Source organism: Anabrus simplex, chromosome 3, assembly GCF_040414725.1.
Source record: "Anabrus simplex isolate iqAnaSimp1 chromosome 3, ASM4041472v1, whole genome shotgun sequence".
In the NCBI taxonomy this organism is placed as follows: Eukaryota; Metazoa; Arthropoda; class Insecta; order Orthoptera; family Tettigoniidae; genus Anabrus; species Anabrus simplex.
Window position 1 is genome coordinate 412651535 of NC_090267.1, and position 18564 is coordinate 412670098.

Consider the following 18564-nt stretch of genomic DNA (forward strand, 5'->3'; position numbering starts at 1 on the left):
TCCACATTAGGCATAGTCTTATAGGGCCTACTATGACATTCATCTTATGTCCCAAAACCTGGATCATTAAAAATGTAAGAATGAATTGAAACTGAATATTTCTTTTAAACTAACTGTTACTTCTGAATAACAACATCCTCTTAATATGTTTTCTTCTTTAAGAAAAGAAATTAATGAGATCACTAAAGCATCCTATATCAAGAGCTACAGTATTTCAAGCTTCATGTTCGTGGATAAACTATCTGTGATAGCAACACTCACATCTTATTCGCTACTTGGGAATTTGGTGCTGCCTTTTAAGGTAAGAAATTATATATATTTATTCTTGTTGTAACTTAATTCAGCAATAATATTTTTTATAACTTCTTAAACTCCAAATAATCAACTACACTTGAACCTTCACCTCCTGTTAGTTTACTTTAACTATCTATTATTCTCTCTAATGTTTATATAAAACATAAAATTCTATCAGAGAGTTATTTTTGTTTGGGAGTCAGACAGCTAGACCTGCTGAACTTATTTCAAATGTGTATATAGTACAGTAACTATTTTCAATCTATGTCTACCCTTTAGCTCCATTTCTTGATACGGGGTCGGGAATGAGGTGAGATGAAATATATGGCATAATTTTACGGCTGGATGCTCTTCCTAATGCCAGTAATAACTACTTTAAATCTTTTGATATATAATTGATAACCACCTCATCATATTCTTCTTCTCGGTATTCTAGTCACATCGTAACTTTCAGAAAATGAGCATGGAATCAAAACACTACACTTGATATTGGAACTTTATTTGCTAGATTTGTTATACAAGACAAACCGTTTGTAGTGCAAAGCTTTGTGAGGTTTAAGTCTACTCAGTTAATTGGTTAATTTTTCTTTTGAAAATTTTCTTCAGAATTCATCAACGTGAAGGCTGTTTACAATCTGTCTACTTACTGGCCTTAATTCTTAGTGAAGAATTTATGGTTTTATTGAAGTATTTCACAGGAGACTTCACAAAACCTAAATTTTGTAATCACAATAGACTTTTCCTAAGTGCTTTCTGACAGAGATAATTCAACCTGAGAGCGGGCATTAAGAAAATCAGTCTTCAAAAATATCACCTTTATATCTTCAAGGTAATTCAATAATTTGTAGACGACTTCAGGCATTGACCTAGAGTAATATACAAATATACAAAATCCAAATGGCTTATTAATACATGGGCATTGGTGATTTAGTCATTGCCTCCAGACATCCAAACATCCTGTGCTGGAGTTTACTTGCAGAGGAAGGCCAGTTCTTTCTGCCCCTTCTCTAGCCAGCAGCATCTGGGCTACCCATCTAAGTGGTGATCATGCCAAATGTTACTTAACCCGTGAGTGGTCGCTATATGAGATTTCCTCTCACATTTTTTTGTATTGTGAGTTTACTTCTCAGTGATGCAAGGGAGGTGACTGTTCCCTCTTCTAGCCGAGTTGATAACTATCATGAGTAAGGCGATTCACATTTGAAGGTTAAGCATCCTCTCCTCTTGTCGGAACAAGGATTCGTATGAGTTTGTGTGCCCTGTGTTAGAGGTTCTCTCATCATGCGACCTGTGGCGTTGGTCTTACTTTAAAGAATAGAAGGAAACTTTCTCCTGTTGTAAGCGTTAGTATTTGACTTAAGTTGTGCGTGAAACATTCTCCATTTGCAATTATTGATAAATGAGTCTTCAAAAATTATGAGTCGGGGAAGAATGCTGGGTAATAAGCACTGTTACAAATTCCAGATAACTCAAATGTTAGAAAGAAGACCTATTGTACTTTATTCTTGCATTTGTATTGCGACTGCCAGGAAGTTCTACATGAATAACAATGTTATTGGTTTTAGGTCCCAATAACTACTTCTTAGGGTTTTTACAGATGACGAGGTGCAGGAATTTTGTCCCACAGGAGTTCTTTTACATGCCAGTAAACCTACGGGTGATGTATCTGAGCACCTTTGAATACCACCGGACAGAGTCAGGAATGAACCTGCCAAGTTGGGCTCAGAGAGCCAACGCCTTAACCGTATGTGCCATTCAGCCCGGCACTCTTGTGAATATTACATACTGACGTGTGACTGAACTAATTACTAATTTCTATTAAAGAGTAATTTGTGTCTGTAATACACAGATAATCATTTCATTTCTTTAATCTAAAATTTATAACGCAGTCTTTATGTCTCATTTCCGTAATTCATTTCATTCTTATGCCCCGCAAAATTGTGGAAGATATATTTATTTTAAATGAAGTTCAATGTGAGAGAAATTCTCACGTGCGACCACTCGTGTTACAATTTGGTTAGCGACCACTAGCGGGTTAACTTTGGAGAACTCATGGTATTCAGTATTTCAACATGATTATCGTTAGCATGAATTTATTTCAGCATATATAAAAGAATATTTTGCTATTGGATCAACTTTATATTATTACTGTACATTGTTTAATGTAGGTAAAATTATTCTCTCCTCTGAAGTGGATGATTTGGGATCAGGGTGGTAGTCCTCACAAATCTGTGTGGGTCGCATATTGCAAACCTATGCATTAGACTATTTATGGCATTATATTTGCTCTGTCATTTGAAATATGCTGTTACAAGACCATTTGTCTGTAGAGCATTCTGTGCAATTTTTTAAGGTACCGCTACCTTCAGTTATGGTCTAGAGTTGTTTGGTAATAATTTGCAGTGTTTTAAAAATGCAAAAGAAGGTTATGCTCATAATTGCAAATGTTGCTAAAAGACTTGTTGAAAACCTTTCTTATTGGACTTCCCATTTTAACTGTAATTTATTCAAATTATTTGTGTGTAAATTATTACTTTATATAATGAGTAAGCCTGTTAATGACTGAACCTATTGCAACACCATTCATTCATTTCAGTATAGAGTCCCTCTTCTCGTAAGGAATATTTATCACATTCTTTTTTATTTCAGGTATATCCAGTTGTAAATCTCTGGAATCTGTTCCGGTTTACCTTCTGTTACAACTTTGGAAAGAGTTTAATATCAATTGCAGAAAGCATGAATTCAATTAATAGAATTGAGGTAATATTTCATAAGAATGGTAATGAAATTGACACTGTAGACACTGTAGGCCTACTTAAGGGAATTTTTACATTCTTAAACTCATGTATTATTTCTACAGAATGTATTTTATGACCAGTATGATGAATATTGAAGACTCCTCAGTACAAATCTCATTAAATTGTAAAATATCAAAAGATTATGATACCAGTAAATATAAACTTAAATGTAATGCGTGTGTCCAACCCTCGTCCCATTTCCCTACAGGGTTGGGTATGAAGTGAGTTGAATCTTCATGGCAAGTTTTTACAACTGGATACCCTTCCTTATGTCACCCTCATCAGAGGAGTTGATGAGGTGAAATGAATGATGTGATAGAAGATAGTAGGAAGGGAGAAGGTGAAACATAGCCTACTCCTGTCAAGTAGCACTAATGATTCTGTCCAGGGCTTAATATCTCCATTGATGGACGAATCAATGAACACTGCAGAGAGGTTTGAAATTTAATCCAGGCTTTTGGTGTACTACTCAGTAAACCTGATTTACCAAAAACACTATTCATTCCCTTTTCTCTCCTTCTCTATGATTCTTTATTACAGTCCAGAAAGGCTTCCCTGCCCCTTGATCAAGTATTTCCAGGGTTATTACTTCTTGTACTCTACAATCATGTGTTTTGCTTATTTTCTCCCCTCTATTTCCTATTTACATCAGTTCTTGTTTGGAGCCATTTTGATACACCTTTTTTTTACATTTACAAGCTGATTTGTCATTGCACCAAGATGTTCACTTTTTTTTTTTTTTTTTGCATCTTGACACAAGGTTGTTCAGAAACATACCCTTGAAATTTCTATTTGAGCATACATGTATGCCACTCATTCTCTTTCTATGTCCTGAACATGATGACTGTTCTATTCTTCAGAATTTTTCACTAATCATGTCCATGTACTTCTGTCTAATCTCCACCGGGCAAGCTGGCCATGTGGTTGGGAGCGCGCAGCTGTGAGTTTGCATCTGGGAGATAGTGGGTTTGAAACCCACTGTCGGCAGCCCTGAAGATGGTTTTCCATGGAATCCCATTTTCATACCAGGCAAATGTTGGGCCATGGCCGCTTCCTTCCCACTTCTAGGCCTTTCCTATCCCATTGTCGCCATAAGACCTATCTGTGTGGATGCAACGTAAGGCAGATTATACATTTTTTTTTTTTAAGTACAGGAGTTGTGTTAAAATTACATTAAAATAGTCTACTATGGAACAGAGTTAGAATATGCAGGTGGAAGACTAGTTGAAATGTGGGTTCTGATAGTAAGGAACATCCGTTATAAGACTATTTTAATGTGATTTTAAAATGCCTCCCGTACTATCAACATCAATAGAACTTCAAAACAGTCTTTTAGTGTGTTACAGCATAAAACAGTGTATTGTACAATATTGCATTTTACCAAAGCATTATCCAATACACATTCACTCAGTGTTTTAATGTGACTTGAACACAACTCACATACTATTATTAATCAAGTTGAATTTAAAATGTTTTTAGTGTGTTTAAATAATCAACAGTATAGTATACAGTACTGCATTTTACTAAGTCATTGTTAAACAGATAGTCACCTAGTGTTTTTAAGACCATAGAGGAGTTGTAATTCCCCACTTCAATATGTAGAACAGTGTCATTTTAATTATGCATTATTCAGTCCTGTGATTTATGTAGCTGAAGATGTTCCATGGAGAAACAAAACCTGTACTGCAATTTTAATGTTTTAACTTAGTAATCTAATGCATCGTCTGACTCGTTGGCTGAATGGTCAGCATAATGGCCTTTGGTTCAGAGGGTCCTGAGTTCGATTCCTGGCCGGGTCAGGGATTTTAATCGCTTCTGATTAATTCTTCTGGCTCGGGGACTGGGTGTTTGTGTCCGTCCCAACACTCTCCTCTTCATATTCACACAACACACTACACTACCAACCATCACAGAAACACACAATAGTGATTACATCCATCCATCCATATAGGGTTGGCATCAGGAAGAGCATCCGGCCGTAAAACAAGGCCAAATCAACATGTGCGATGCAGTTCGCACCCGCAACCTCACAGGTGTGGGAAAAGCAGTAGAAAAATAAATAAGTGATCTAATGCATCACAAATTGTATTGAAAAGGTGATTTAATACATCTCTTGATAACTAAAGATGCATCAGCAGTTACAGAGATGACCTCAGCTAAGTACTTTGGTCCATCTTCCAAATAACCCAGAAGAAAGATATGTTCATCGATGACTGCCAACGATGGGTTATTATCTATGGGCGACTGGATGTGCCCCCAAAATCTCGACCATTTTCAACATCACCCATGAGCAGTTCTAACTTAAAAGTAGGAAGCTTCGCCGTGTGCATCAAAGGTTATAGCGCAGATGTTACAGTCACGTTTGATGCCGCAACATTCGATCCAGCGACTGACATGGACAATTTTTTTCACCGATGATGCGTGAAATTGCCTGCTCAGCTATGTCCACGTACTCTTTGCACTTACTGAAATCAGCTTCGTACTTGTTATCCGACAGGAGTAAGTGAATTTCCTCGTAAAGGGAGATGATTTGGTTTGAAACATCTTCCAGCCTCACCTTGTTGTATTCATAATCCATGGTTGGATCCAATTCTCCACCATTAATTGTGGAACTGAATCTTGTTATATTTTATCTTATGGTCTTACATTTCCTTCTGAGATTTCCTAATTTCCTTTTGGGGTTATCCTCTGCCATACTGAATGATTGGTTATATAACTGTAATTCTTTAGTCTTGAGAACCAATAATGGTAAAATCATACGTAATCAATATTGCTTGGTGAACAAAGGTGATGTTGTATCTGATTGTCTCATTAATTTCCTATGCATGGTACAGTAAACATTTTGGAGACAGTGTAAACAACTTCTGCTCATATAAGTTATTGCGCCAGTGTACCATTATTTACCGTCAAGTAGCTTGAGTGGTTTCCATAAATATTCATACATCACGCATTCAATGCTCATATTTGTGCTCATAGAGACTGCATTCATCTTCTAATGAATAGTATTATTGTACATCTATGGTGTGGTATGGAAACATGCATACATATCACAATGATCCAAGTAAAATCCATAAAACTCACTATTTTCTACAGTAGATGGTATTATATTCCTTAATAATTTCATGTGGCTTAGCTGATTATACGGGAGTGATGAGGAAGTCCAATAGCATCCTTCAGCACATGATATGGCTGGTCATCTTTGTTGCAGATCCTTGTAGCGTTCACAATTGTGAATATTCCATAACTCCCAGGGCTTCTCAGCTCGTGTACACTGTTAACACTTATCTTTCTTGAAACTTAGCTTAGTATTTCTCCTCTTCCTTTCTGGGTTTTGGCACAATAAAATGTTACACACACCATAAATAAAACATTGTGTCATAGTCAGTCATATTGATTCAATGACGACATACAAGGCAAAGAAGAAAGAGAAAACATATGCACAGAACTTATGAAATTGGGAAAGGAAAAACATATACATAGAACTCACTGCAAGAGGAAAGAGAAAACATGTACAGAATTTGCTTCAGAGGGGAAACATATACACATCACTATCTTCATCAGTTCTCCACAATCTGGACTTCCTCCCTACAGCCTGGTCCTGCCACCCTAGTTTTTCCATCTCTTCGGACTGTTAAAGAAGCTTCTGGGTGATAAGTGATTCAACATTGATACAGATGGTCAGCATGTCATCATGGCATAGCTTCAGGAACTGGATGCAGATTTCTTCCATGTTGGGATCGATACCTTGGTGTACCAAGAGAACAAATGCTTGGACAAGAGTGGTGACTATGTTGAATAGTATTGTGTATCAGTGTCCTACTACTGTATATCCTTATATTGCCTGTAAAATACATTTTCTCAGTTGCAGCACTTGATACCTTATTTTTTGAAGCACCTTTGTAGATTCTGACCACTGAAATTGTATACATTTTGTTCACTTCCGTTTTCATTCTTCTAACTAGGAATTCTTGATGAAAGATGATGCAAGCATTACAACAATACAGATATGTGAGAACAAGTCGGAAAGTTTTTCTGTGGGCGAAATTGCCATGAAAAATTGTTGTGCCAGTTGGACTAATAAAACATATACTCTGGAAGATATCACTTTGAATGTCCAAGCAGGTAGCTTATGCTCCATCATTGGATCTGTGGCCTCTGGAAAAGTAAGTGAAGCAATATAATAGACATTATAGTAATCATAGTAATTAGTATCACTGGAGGATATTTGTCCACCTGAACTGTGTATTATTCATTTTAACATATTTGTTACTGATATTGTTGTTGTCATTTTGGGGTCTATGGATAACCTAATTTTTAACCCCCACGAATGTATTTGATTAATCTATGTATGTGTAGTACTGTCTCTGTAAGATAGCTTGAACAATTGTACTGCTGAAATTCAGTTCTCTTTGTAAACACAGATAGCTCAGTGGTTTGCTTTCAACTGTCAGGGAACATTATTTTCAGAGAGTTATTTAAAATAGCTCTGTATGAAGTTTAAAGTAGTAGTTACTCTTAAAAAAAAAAAAAAAAATGGAAAAGTTATATCTTACCTGAATCAGAAACTACAACCACTGGGATAAATCACTTTTAAATAAATATATCTCCATGGATTCACACAGGCACAATTCAGTTTTTAATCATACAACAAAAACTCATGCTTATTTTCTCTCTAGAAGCAAGAAATATGTTGAAGTAAGAATAATAAACCACAAGATGGATTATTTTTACTAGAGCTCAGAATGTTGCCAGTGTAATTCACCATTCCATCAAAAGGATATCTTTCAGAGGTTTGAGAAGGTATTTTCTTGTCATTTCTTCTTTACAGAACTTCACAACTTTCATGATGATGTCTCTTGCCATGCAATGTATAACAACATTGTTTTACCTGTGTAGAGGTGTTCTCTAGAGTTGCTATATTAAAACTGTCAAAATCTGGGACATGTAATATATTTTTTAAATGTGAAAAACTTGTGAAATTGACACTGAAAGGTATCCTGTATCCTGCAGGTAATTTAAATTTCCAAACATTAAGGTTGATAATATTTCGTCTTAAAAGATTTCCTAATATGATGATGATGATGATAATGATGATGCCAGGAAATACGTTTTGTTGGCCAGAATAAATAAATATATTCACCACTATGGTTTCTGATATAGGAGTACTTGGTGGAACATTCAGCTAATTCATAACAGTTGCTGTGAGGTTTAAAGAGTCCAAAAAGTTTGTAAGATTTTTAGGTGTTTGTTAGACTTCAAAATGATGTGCAATTCAACTATGAGAAACAAAGAGCACTGAAATTACACTTCAAACAAACAACTGTGTCATGTTTTCCTTATACCTTCTTGTACTGAAATTCATTTTGCAGTTCATCATTGAATTCATGTTTCTTTGGAGGCCACTGCAAAAGTCAAAACAAATAAAAGAGTAATATTTTTTTAAATCTATATTTTACTCAACACAACACAAAATTGAATGTCTCAACACTTACACAGTGGCCAGACGACTGTCAACTGGTGCTGTTTATTTGGTTTTATGTCCTGCCAGCTACACTGTGGTGCCAGAATTTTGTCCCACTGGAGCTATTTTACGTGCCAGTAAGTCTACCAACATGAGACTGACTAATTTGAGCACCTTCAAATACCACTGGACTGAGCTGGGGTTGAACCCGCCAACTTGAGTTCAGAAGGCAAGTGCTGTACTGTTTGAGCTACTCGGCCCAGACAGTTTGTTGTAAAGTTCAACTGAATTCAAAATGAAATAACATCTTATTTGCAATGAGCCAATGGACTTCATTATGAAATGCCTCTGAGTCTTTCAGTGTTTCAACACACAGTAGTAGATACACCAGACATGTTTATAAATGCATGGTCATTTTAATGTAACATTGCACAAAGAAAAGCCTGGCATTTATTTTCAATTGTGATCATATCTGGGACATTTATACAGTCTGATTCAGCAGCCCCTTCCAATGTCATTTGCTGCAGCCCAACTAATGTGCACATGGTTATAGGGGTGCTATTCCCCTGCAGGTGTACTGTGTGGTACTAATGTTCACTGAGCACATTTTGCACACGATTCTGAACCTAGCAAAATGTTATATCATCCGTTCAAAAAACACGACGCCTTGAAATCATGTAGCAACGTCCTTTTACCATGTAACTATGTTAATGTGTCGTGCCTCGTGACCGGGTGTAACGAAGAGGGTAATCAATGCATAAAACTAGCTAACAGTGCAGTAATTAATGTCTTGAACACCAAACTGGATGGTGTATGTACTCTGTTCCTGTCGTACTACCAGCATATTTCCAACAGTGTAGCGTAGCGGATGTGGTTAGGCGTTCGCCTAGCAATCGACGGAATGTGCCAGTGATGGTTCGAATCTTGCATCGCTCAAATATTTTTGCAACGGTATGATGTTTGAATATGTAAACACAGACCCACGTTTGCCACATTCAAACAGTAGAATGACACTGTTATTCATCTTGTGCCCTATGCATACTCCGCTGGTTAGAGCCTGAATGTACTGTAATCTCTGCTGTCATTTGGCATGTTTTCCACAGAGGAAAACATTGACATGCTCCTCATTTATGGGAAAGAAAGACAAAGCGCGTGCGAGGCACCATGTCTGTACCAGGAACGGTATCCCGTCAGGCAGCACCTGGCTGCTACAACATTCCGCCATGTTGAAAGATGCCTAAGGACAACAGGCGTGATTTCCAACTAGCTGCTAGTCTGCGACAGGCCTGTTACATCTGGTGAAACAGAAGAGGCCGTTTTGGAGGCAGCTTGTAATAATCCACACATCAGTACAAGGACGATTGCATGACAGGTGAACACCAGCTTGCTGCCTGTCTGGCAAATACTGCATGAACATAAATTTCACCCATACTATCTTGAGCTACACCAAGAGCTCCATGGGCGGGATTTCAAAGCTCGAATGGAGTTCTGTCGGTGGTTATTAGGCAGGCTGGATAATGATGCAGCATTCGCATCGCATATCTTGTTCTCGGAAGAATCACGCTTCCACAATAACGGGAATGTGTCAATCGCCACAACATGCACTATTGAAGTCCGGACAATCCTCACTGGGTGCGACAGGCAGCCCATCAAGTACGATGAGGAGTGAATGTTTGGTGTGGAATCTTTGGAGATCGCCTGATTGGACCTTATTTCTTTGAGGGCCATTGGACGGGCTCATGCTACCTGCACTTTACGCATCAGGAACTCCCACTGCTGCTGGAGGATGTGCTCTTGCACGATCGTTTGACGATGTGGTTGCAACAAGATGGAGCTCCACCACATTCGACTTTGCCCATTCGTAACCATCTGAACAAGGAACTGCGAGCGAAATGGATAGGACGAGGAGGCCCTGTTTCTTGGCCCGCCAGATCACCAGATTTAACGCCATTAGACTACTTTTTGTGGGGACATTTGAAGAACGTCGTTTACATTCATGCGCCGGAAAACCTCGACCAGCAACGGCAACTCATCATGGATGCCTGCCGAGCAATTACACCCGGAATGCTTCACTGCACAAGACGATCTATTGGACACCAGGCCTGAATGTTCTTAAACCAAAAGGGTCATCACATTGAGCATTTGCAGCGATAAAACATTGTCGGGGCAGTTGTGTTCCTATTTTTTCCGCTCTGTATGTGTTCGGCCTGCTAACTAATCCACCCTTCTTAGGGCCACAAACACATTCATTCACACACAATTTGCATGAAAGCGGATATTGAACTTACATTGTATGCGGTACGTATTAAACAAATATTTCAAAAATTTATAATCATCGCCTCGGACAGGAACCTCCCAGCTGACATGTAAGCCCGCTCCACCACGCCTTTACCAACTACACTACGTTTCTGTATGGCACACTGGGCAGCTTATAGAAAGTATTAGGTTTACTGCGGTCACAATATCAGTTTAGTGTTTCGCTGGTGTGTCAGGTTCATATGATCTAGAAGGCACACGCATGTCTTCCAGTGTTTAATACGAGTATAACATTACAGCGTCCTAACATGGTGAAGCAGTAAATACCAAGAAATCTGGTTGTGTTGTCTGAGCATACTGGCAGGGCAGATGTTTTCAGGACGGAATGAGCATCGTGGGTTGCATAAAACTACATTGGAAGGGGCAGCTGAATCACGCTGTATATTCAAAACACCAGTTATACACTGACTGACAGAGCAAATGCAACACCAAGAAGGAGTGGTCAGAACTTTATGCCAATTGCAGGGTAGACTGACGTCACTGAGGTATGCTCATGATGTGAAATGCGCCGCTGTGCTGCGCACGTAGCGAACGATAAATGGGACACGGCGTTGGCGAATGGCCCACTTCGTACCGTGATTTCTCAGCCGACAGTCATTGTAGAACGTGTTGTCGTGTGCCACAGGACACGTGTATAGCTAAGAATGCCAGGCCGCCGTCAATGGAGGCATTTCCAGCAGACAGACGACTTTACGAGGGGTATGGTGATCGGGCTGAGAAGGGCAGGTTGGTCGCTTCGTCAAATCGCAGCCGAAACCCATAGGGATGTGTCCACGGTGCAGCGCCTGTGGCGAAGATGGTTGGTGCAGGGACATGTGGCACGTGCGAGGGGTCCAGGCGCAGCCCGAGTGACGTCAGCACGCGAGGATCGGCGCATCCGCCGCCAAGCGGTGGCAGCCCCGCACGCCACGTCAACCGCCATTCTTCAGCATGTGCAAGACACCCTGGCTGTTCCAATATCGACCAGAACAATTTCCCGTCGATTGGTTGAAGGAGGCCTGCACTCCCGGCGTCCGCTCAGAAGACTACCATTGACTCCACAGCATAGACGTGCACGCCTGGCATGGTGCCGGGCTAGATCGACTTGGATGAGGGAATGGCAGAACGTCGTGTTCTCTGATGAGTCACGCTTCTGTTCTGTCAGTGATAGTCACCGCAGACGAGTGTGGCGTCGGCGTGGAGAAAGGTCAAATCCGGCAGTAACTGTGGAGCGCCCTACCGCTAGACAACGCGGCATCATGGTTTGGGGCGCTATTGCGTATGATTCCATGTCACCTCTAGTGCGTATTCAAGGCACGTTAAATGCCCACCGCTACGTGCAGCATGTGCTGCGGCCAGTGGCACTCCCGTACCTTCAGGGGCTGCCCAATGCTCTGTTTCAGCAGGATAATGCCCGCCCACACACTGCTCGCATCTCCCAACAGCCTCTACGAGGTGTACAGATGCTTCCGTGGCCAGCGTACTCTCCGGATCTCTCACCAATCGAACACGTGTGGGATCTCATTGGACGTCGTTTGCAAACTCTGCCCCAGCCTCGTACGGACGACCAACTGTGGCAAATGGTTGACAGAGAATGGAGAACCATCCCTCAGGACACCATCCGCACTCTTATTGACTCTGTACCTCGACGTGTTTCTGCGTGCATCGCCGCTCGCGGTGGTCCTACATCCTACTGAGTCGATGCCGTGCGCATTGTGTAACCTGCATATCGGTTTGAAATAAACATCAATTATTCGTCCGTGCCGTCTCTGTTTTTTCCCCAACTTTCATCCCTTTCGAACCACTCCTTCTTGGTGTTGCATTTGCTCTGTCAGTCAGTGTATTTAGCTTACATTACTTATGTTCATTCGATACAAACATACATTTTTTTATGCTCACTTAGGAAAAAGTAAGGTGTACCTCCATCCAAAAGTTTTCATTAAAGAGAATACACTTGCAGAGCATGCAAACAGCATCTTACTGCTGCCCTCTTCTTGTTTCTCCTCCTTGCAATGATGTTAAAGTTATCTGATGTAGAAAGCTCAATTATTTGCTATATGGGAATGAAATAGCATTCTAAAGTAGTGTATATCCTAGCATTAAAGTGTTATAAATTTGCTGTGTTTATATTATTATGACCTATGACTCACTTTACTTCAGTTTTGTAACTACTCTATCTGTTTAAAAGTAATCTGGACATCCATCTGTACATATAAACTAGAACCTTGATGTCACAATAATAACCACTGTTGCTATAAAATATGGCTGAGTGCTCAACATTGTTCAGTGCTATAAAATACCTGCAGAAGAATGGAGCAAGGAAGTTTCAAATGTGCAATAATTAATGGTTGCTACATCATTAAGCAATTTGTCAGGACTATTTCCACCCTTATCAAGTTGCCCAAGTCAACTGTAAGGGATATGATTGACTGTTAAGTGGAACAGGGAAGACACCCTTGCTTGATAAGTCATCTGTGTTGACCTAGAGGAACCCTTATGCATTGTAGAAAGAGGAACAGGAAAATCACATGACACATCAGGAGACTCAAGGATGTATCCAACATGTTCTGAGATGATTCCCTAAACTCAGTAACTGTCAGAGACAACGTGAATCTGGCCATTAGAAGTCTTTTAACTGTCTGCGATGACAAGTTCCTAGTCTTTAGTGTGCTCCAGGCTAGAAATCAGCTTGAGGCAGTAAAAAAAAAAAACCCACCTCATTATAAGTGAGAGGACCATAAGATAAAGACTTCTGGAAGCTACCCAGCACTGATGTGCAGCATACTCCTCAGCACCAATCAGCGCAATAATAATTTATGCATCAATACAGGAACTGGACTGTGGACCGGTGATCAATGGTACTGTTTGCCGATGAGTTGTGATTTTGTCTCTGCTTACCTGATGGCGAAGAGAGAAAGAGAGAGAGAGAGAGATAATGGTGAAGGACTGGGAAGCGATATTCACCCTTCAACATCTTCAAGATGTTTTGAGGTGGCTCTGCTATAGTCTGGGGTGGTATCAGCTTTGAGGCATACACAGAGCTTGATATAAATGCTCTAATTGCACTGCACACCAGTACACTGAGCAGGTGTTAACAGCACATGTCATCCCCTTTCCTCTACATGTCAGCAAAAACTTCAGACTGATACACAACAATCTATGCTCCCATGCTGCTTGTTGTGTGTAGGTATTCTTTCGTGCTGAGCAAGTTGGACACAGGGTTTTGGTCACATAGCTGTGAGCTTCCATTTGGGAGACAGGGGATTCGAACCGTACTGTTGGCAGCGCTGAAAATGGTTTTCCATGGTTACCCATTTTCATACCAGACAAATGCTGGGGCTGAACCTTAATTATGGGCACAATCGCTTCCTTCCCATTCCTAGCCCTTTTCTATCACATTGTCACCAATAAGACCTGTCTATGTCAGTGTGACGCAAAACAATAGAAGGAAGAAGAACAAGACTTTATTTGCGGTGATGAGATACAAACCCTGAACTAGCCAGCACATACCCAGACCTCAGACTCATTGAACACCTATGGGGTATGCTTGGACAAAATGTCCAATGTCAAAATTCTGACACTCTGAATGAAATGAACCAGCACTATAGGAATAGTAGAGATGCATATCCCTCAGGAAAGGTTCCAGGACCTTGAAAGGGCATGCCACAGTGAATGGAGTCTGTAATTGTTGCTGCGAGTGAAAACACACAATACTAATGTGAAGAAAATGGTCATTGATAACAAGAGAATGTTCAATTGTTAGATCATGAATTAAGATTAACCAGTGTCCCTTTCTACAGTGTTCAGTGAAATTCACTGCAATTGTTAAAATGTTCAACTTATTGAAGAAAGTCAAAAAAAAATATTATCAAAAGAACTTAACACTGAACATTGACAATTAGAATGATGAGAAGAGGAGGTTTCTTGTAAATACATAAGTACCGGGCGAGTTGGCCGTGCGCGTAGAGGCGTGCGGCTGTGAGCTTGCATCCGGGAGATAGTAGGTTCGAATCCCACTATCGACAGCCCTGAAGATGGTTTTCCGTGGTTTCCCATTTTCACACCAGGCAAATGCTGGGGCTGTACCTTAATTAAGGCCACGGCCGATTCCTTCCAACTCCTAGGCCTTTCCTATCCCATCGTCGCCAAAAGACCTGTCTGTGTCGGTGCGACGTAAAGCCCCTAGCAAAAAAATACATAAGTACATCACTTAAAACATTAATTGATATGACCAACTTTTTTGCCAGCCTGAATTCTGTACATCATTTGTAGCTCTAGGTTTTCTTTTTCATTCCCTTATTCCATATTCCTTAACATTATCAACTGTAGTGGGTTTAAGCCTGAAAAAATTCATTAAAAAAGGTAAAGTATTGACGTATTGTATAAATAAGGGACTTAAGAGAATCTGTTCTCTAATGGTATTCTCCTAAATTCATAATATTATACACTAGTGTCCAAAAGTTAAGCATAAGTTACGAATAAGCAGGGCAACAGGAAATAGACTGCAAAACACACGACATATGCACCTACCAACCTTACGTGCTCGCTCTGTATAGGAAAGGAGTGTTCCCTGCTTTGACTAGTGGCGTAACCACAAGGTAAACACAGCCAGTGACTGCGCCCCATATTCCCTCAGTCGTGTTTGCCCTGTTATAGTGTGCAGAATGTAGCCTCATGGTGAACGTGACAACATAATGGCACGACGCCGCCATTTGGACCCCGTTTTGCAGGGTAAAACTCGGCCGCCTGGAAGCAGGCCAGACAAAGGCCGAAGTCGCCGTATCCTTGAATGTGCCACAAAGTGTCATTTCCAGGCTTTGGAGACGATTTTGAAACACAGGAGATGTTAGTCGTAGGCCAGTACCAGGTCGACGAAGGGTAACCACCCACAGCAGGACCGATATCTGGCCTTAACCGCCCAATGAAATCAGAGTGCATCTGCAAGACAGTTGTCGGCGGAGCTTGCAGCCATTGCAGGGGTTGCCGTTTCCCAGCAAACTTTGTACTGGAGGCTCAGAACAGCAGGGCTGTTTGCCCAACGTCCAGCAGTGTGTGTACCGGGCGAGTTGGCCGTGCGCGTAGAGGCACGCGGCTGTGAGCTTGCATCCGGGAGATAGTAGGTTCGAATCCCACTATCGGCAGCCCTGAAAATGGTTTTCCGTGGTTTCCCATTTTCACACCAGGCAAATGCTGGGGCTGTACCTTAATTAAGGCCACGGCCGCTTCCTTCCAACTCCCAGGCCTTTCCCATCCCATCGTCGCCATAAGACCTATCTGTGTCGGTGCGACGTAAAGCCCCTAGAAAAAAAAAAAAAAAGCAGTGTGTGTCCCACTCACTCCAGCACAGAGACGGGCCCGTTTACGGTGAAGCCGTCAACATCGAAACTGGACCATGAATGAATTGAGGCATGTGCTCTTCACAAATGAATCCTGCTTCAGTTTGCAGAACAATACCCATTGCACATTAATCTGGAGAGAACCAGGTAGCCGATACAACCACAGGAACATCGTGGAACGGGACCAGTATGGTGGTGGTGGTGGCGTCATGTGTTGAATGGCCATACGGACCTGCACATCTTCATGGGTGGTCCAAGAAACACTGTTAATGCTCGGAGATACAGGGTTGAGGTACTAAGACCACATGTTCGACTCTTCAGAGGTGCGGTTGGTCCAGACTTCCTCTTCATGGATGATAATGCACGACCGCACCGCGCTGCTCTGATGGATGAATTTCTGGCTGGGGAAGACATTCATTGCATGGACTGGCCAGCAAGGTCTGCAGATCTGAAACCTATAGATCATGCCTGGGATGCATCGGGGAGGCGAACTGCATCCCGTCAGCCTCCACCAAGGACCCTCCAAGACCTTCGCATTGCCCTTTCGGAGGAATGGGATCGATTGCCACAAGAGCTCTTGGGCCATCTGATAGAGGGCATGCCATGTTGCTGCGAAGCATGTGTGGCCGTTAGAGTAACCATACACCCTATTAAGAGCATATTTTGTTGTGGAAGACATTGCCAAGTTTTGTTAGTTGTTGTCAAAGGTGTACCTTAGCTATCAGAACCTTTCTGACACTGTTTTTTTGGACAAGTTGTGTGACATATGGTGTGTGATTCAGCTTCCGTTTGTTCAGCAATCTGTCTGACATTCCTATCAGGCAGTATGGCCTCGTTTAGTGATTATGCTTAACATTTGGACACTAGTATAATTATTAAAATAATATTTTATTAATTTTTTTGGTAATAAAAGTCTGAATTGAGTTATACCACAACCACTGTATGATTTTTAAGACTTTTACCACTCCTACTTTCTAATTTTGACACTGGTTGTTTTGTGACTACAGAGTTCATTGCTTCATGTACTTCTCGGTGAACTACCTCTTACATCTGGAACTCTATCTAAGAGAGGGAGTGTGTCATATTCATCTCAGGAATGTTGGATATTTGTGGGTACAGTGCGGCAGAACATCCTCTTTGGTCAGCGATATGATCCTGTCAGATATCGTGAAGTAGTGCGAGTGTGTGCCCTGGAGAGGGACTTAAAAATGTTTCCATATGGAGACAAAACTCTGATTGGTGAAAGAGGAATCACTCTTAGTGGTGGACAAAGAGCAAGGATTAACTTAGCCAGGTAAGCTACAATTTTAAGAAAACACAGTTATATATTTTACTATTAGAATATTTTATTGTCTCAAGTTAGAAAGTTAAAAATTAATTCTTTTCCAGAAATAACTGATTCATGTATTTATTTCCTTTCTTTCTGTAACCATTGTTAAAAACAATAAATCTGATCAGGAACACCTACAAGACCTGCTTTTCCCCTCCTGAAAGTGTAAGGAGTTTTAAACATAACAAAATTAATCAAATTACCTCGTTTGAACCTGTACAGTAAACACAACTTTTGTATATTATTATTATTATTATTATTATTATTATTATTATTATTATTATTATTATTATTATTATTATTATTATTATTATTATTATTATTGTTGTTGTTGTTGTTGTTGTTGTTGTTATTATTATTTGCCCCTATATAAAGGTTACCACAAGGTCAAAATATATGAAAACAACATTAAAACTACTGGTATGTGAAATGGTTATGGAGTCCAAGCTAGTGAGCATGTATTGTGATGATAGAGATGTCTTAAAATCATGTCTAGCTGATGCTAATCCTGTCTCAAAAATTGCACAAAAATTTGGGTATTGTACCTTGAGCACCAATCAGAAGATCATGGAGGGAAATATTGTCTAGGTGATACTTTGATTTATAGCAAGACACGGTTGGGTGGTAAATTGATCTCTTTTCAGCATTTACTTCTTCTGGTTGGCCAATGTGAGATGAGAATACACAGAGCTGGAAATCAAGTAAGGGTGCCATAAAACTGTTAGAGTTAAACTGTAGAAGTGTTGTAAAAAAAAGAAGAATAGAATAGAGTAAACAGATGCAGTAAAATCTTGTTAAGATGTTTCTGCAGGGGGCAAGAAAAAAGAACGTGTTAAGCGAGAAAACATACTACTGAATACCGGTACAGGAATAAAAACTATCCAACAGGGATATGGAAACACTATATACAATTTTTTCCAATATGATGGCATTTTACATTGTGTATCTGCAGTAGGCCTACAGTAAAAACTATATCTACCATTACCATGTCTAAAGATGAGAGGACCGGGCGAGTTGGCCGTGCGCGTAGAGGCGTGTGGCTGTGAGCTT

At 40.4% G+C, this 18564-nt stretch overlaps 1 protein-coding gene across 1 annotated transcript in view; it reads left to right on the plus strand.

Moving 5' to 3' along the window:
- Nucleotides 1–18564, plus strand: part of LOC136866830 (ATP-binding cassette sub-family C member 4-like) — a 291743-nt gene that overhangs the window by 65089 nt on the left and 208090 nt on the right. The window contains exons 8-11 of the mRNA XM_068226857.1: nt 163–301; nt 2944–3054; nt 7055–7255; nt 17192–17478. Coding sequence (XP_068082958.1) covers nt 163–301; nt 2944–3054; nt 7055–7255; nt 17192–17478 — 738 coding nt within the window. The remainder of the gene's footprint in view (nt 1–162; nt 302–2943; nt 3055–7054; nt 7256–17191; nt 17479–18564) is intronic.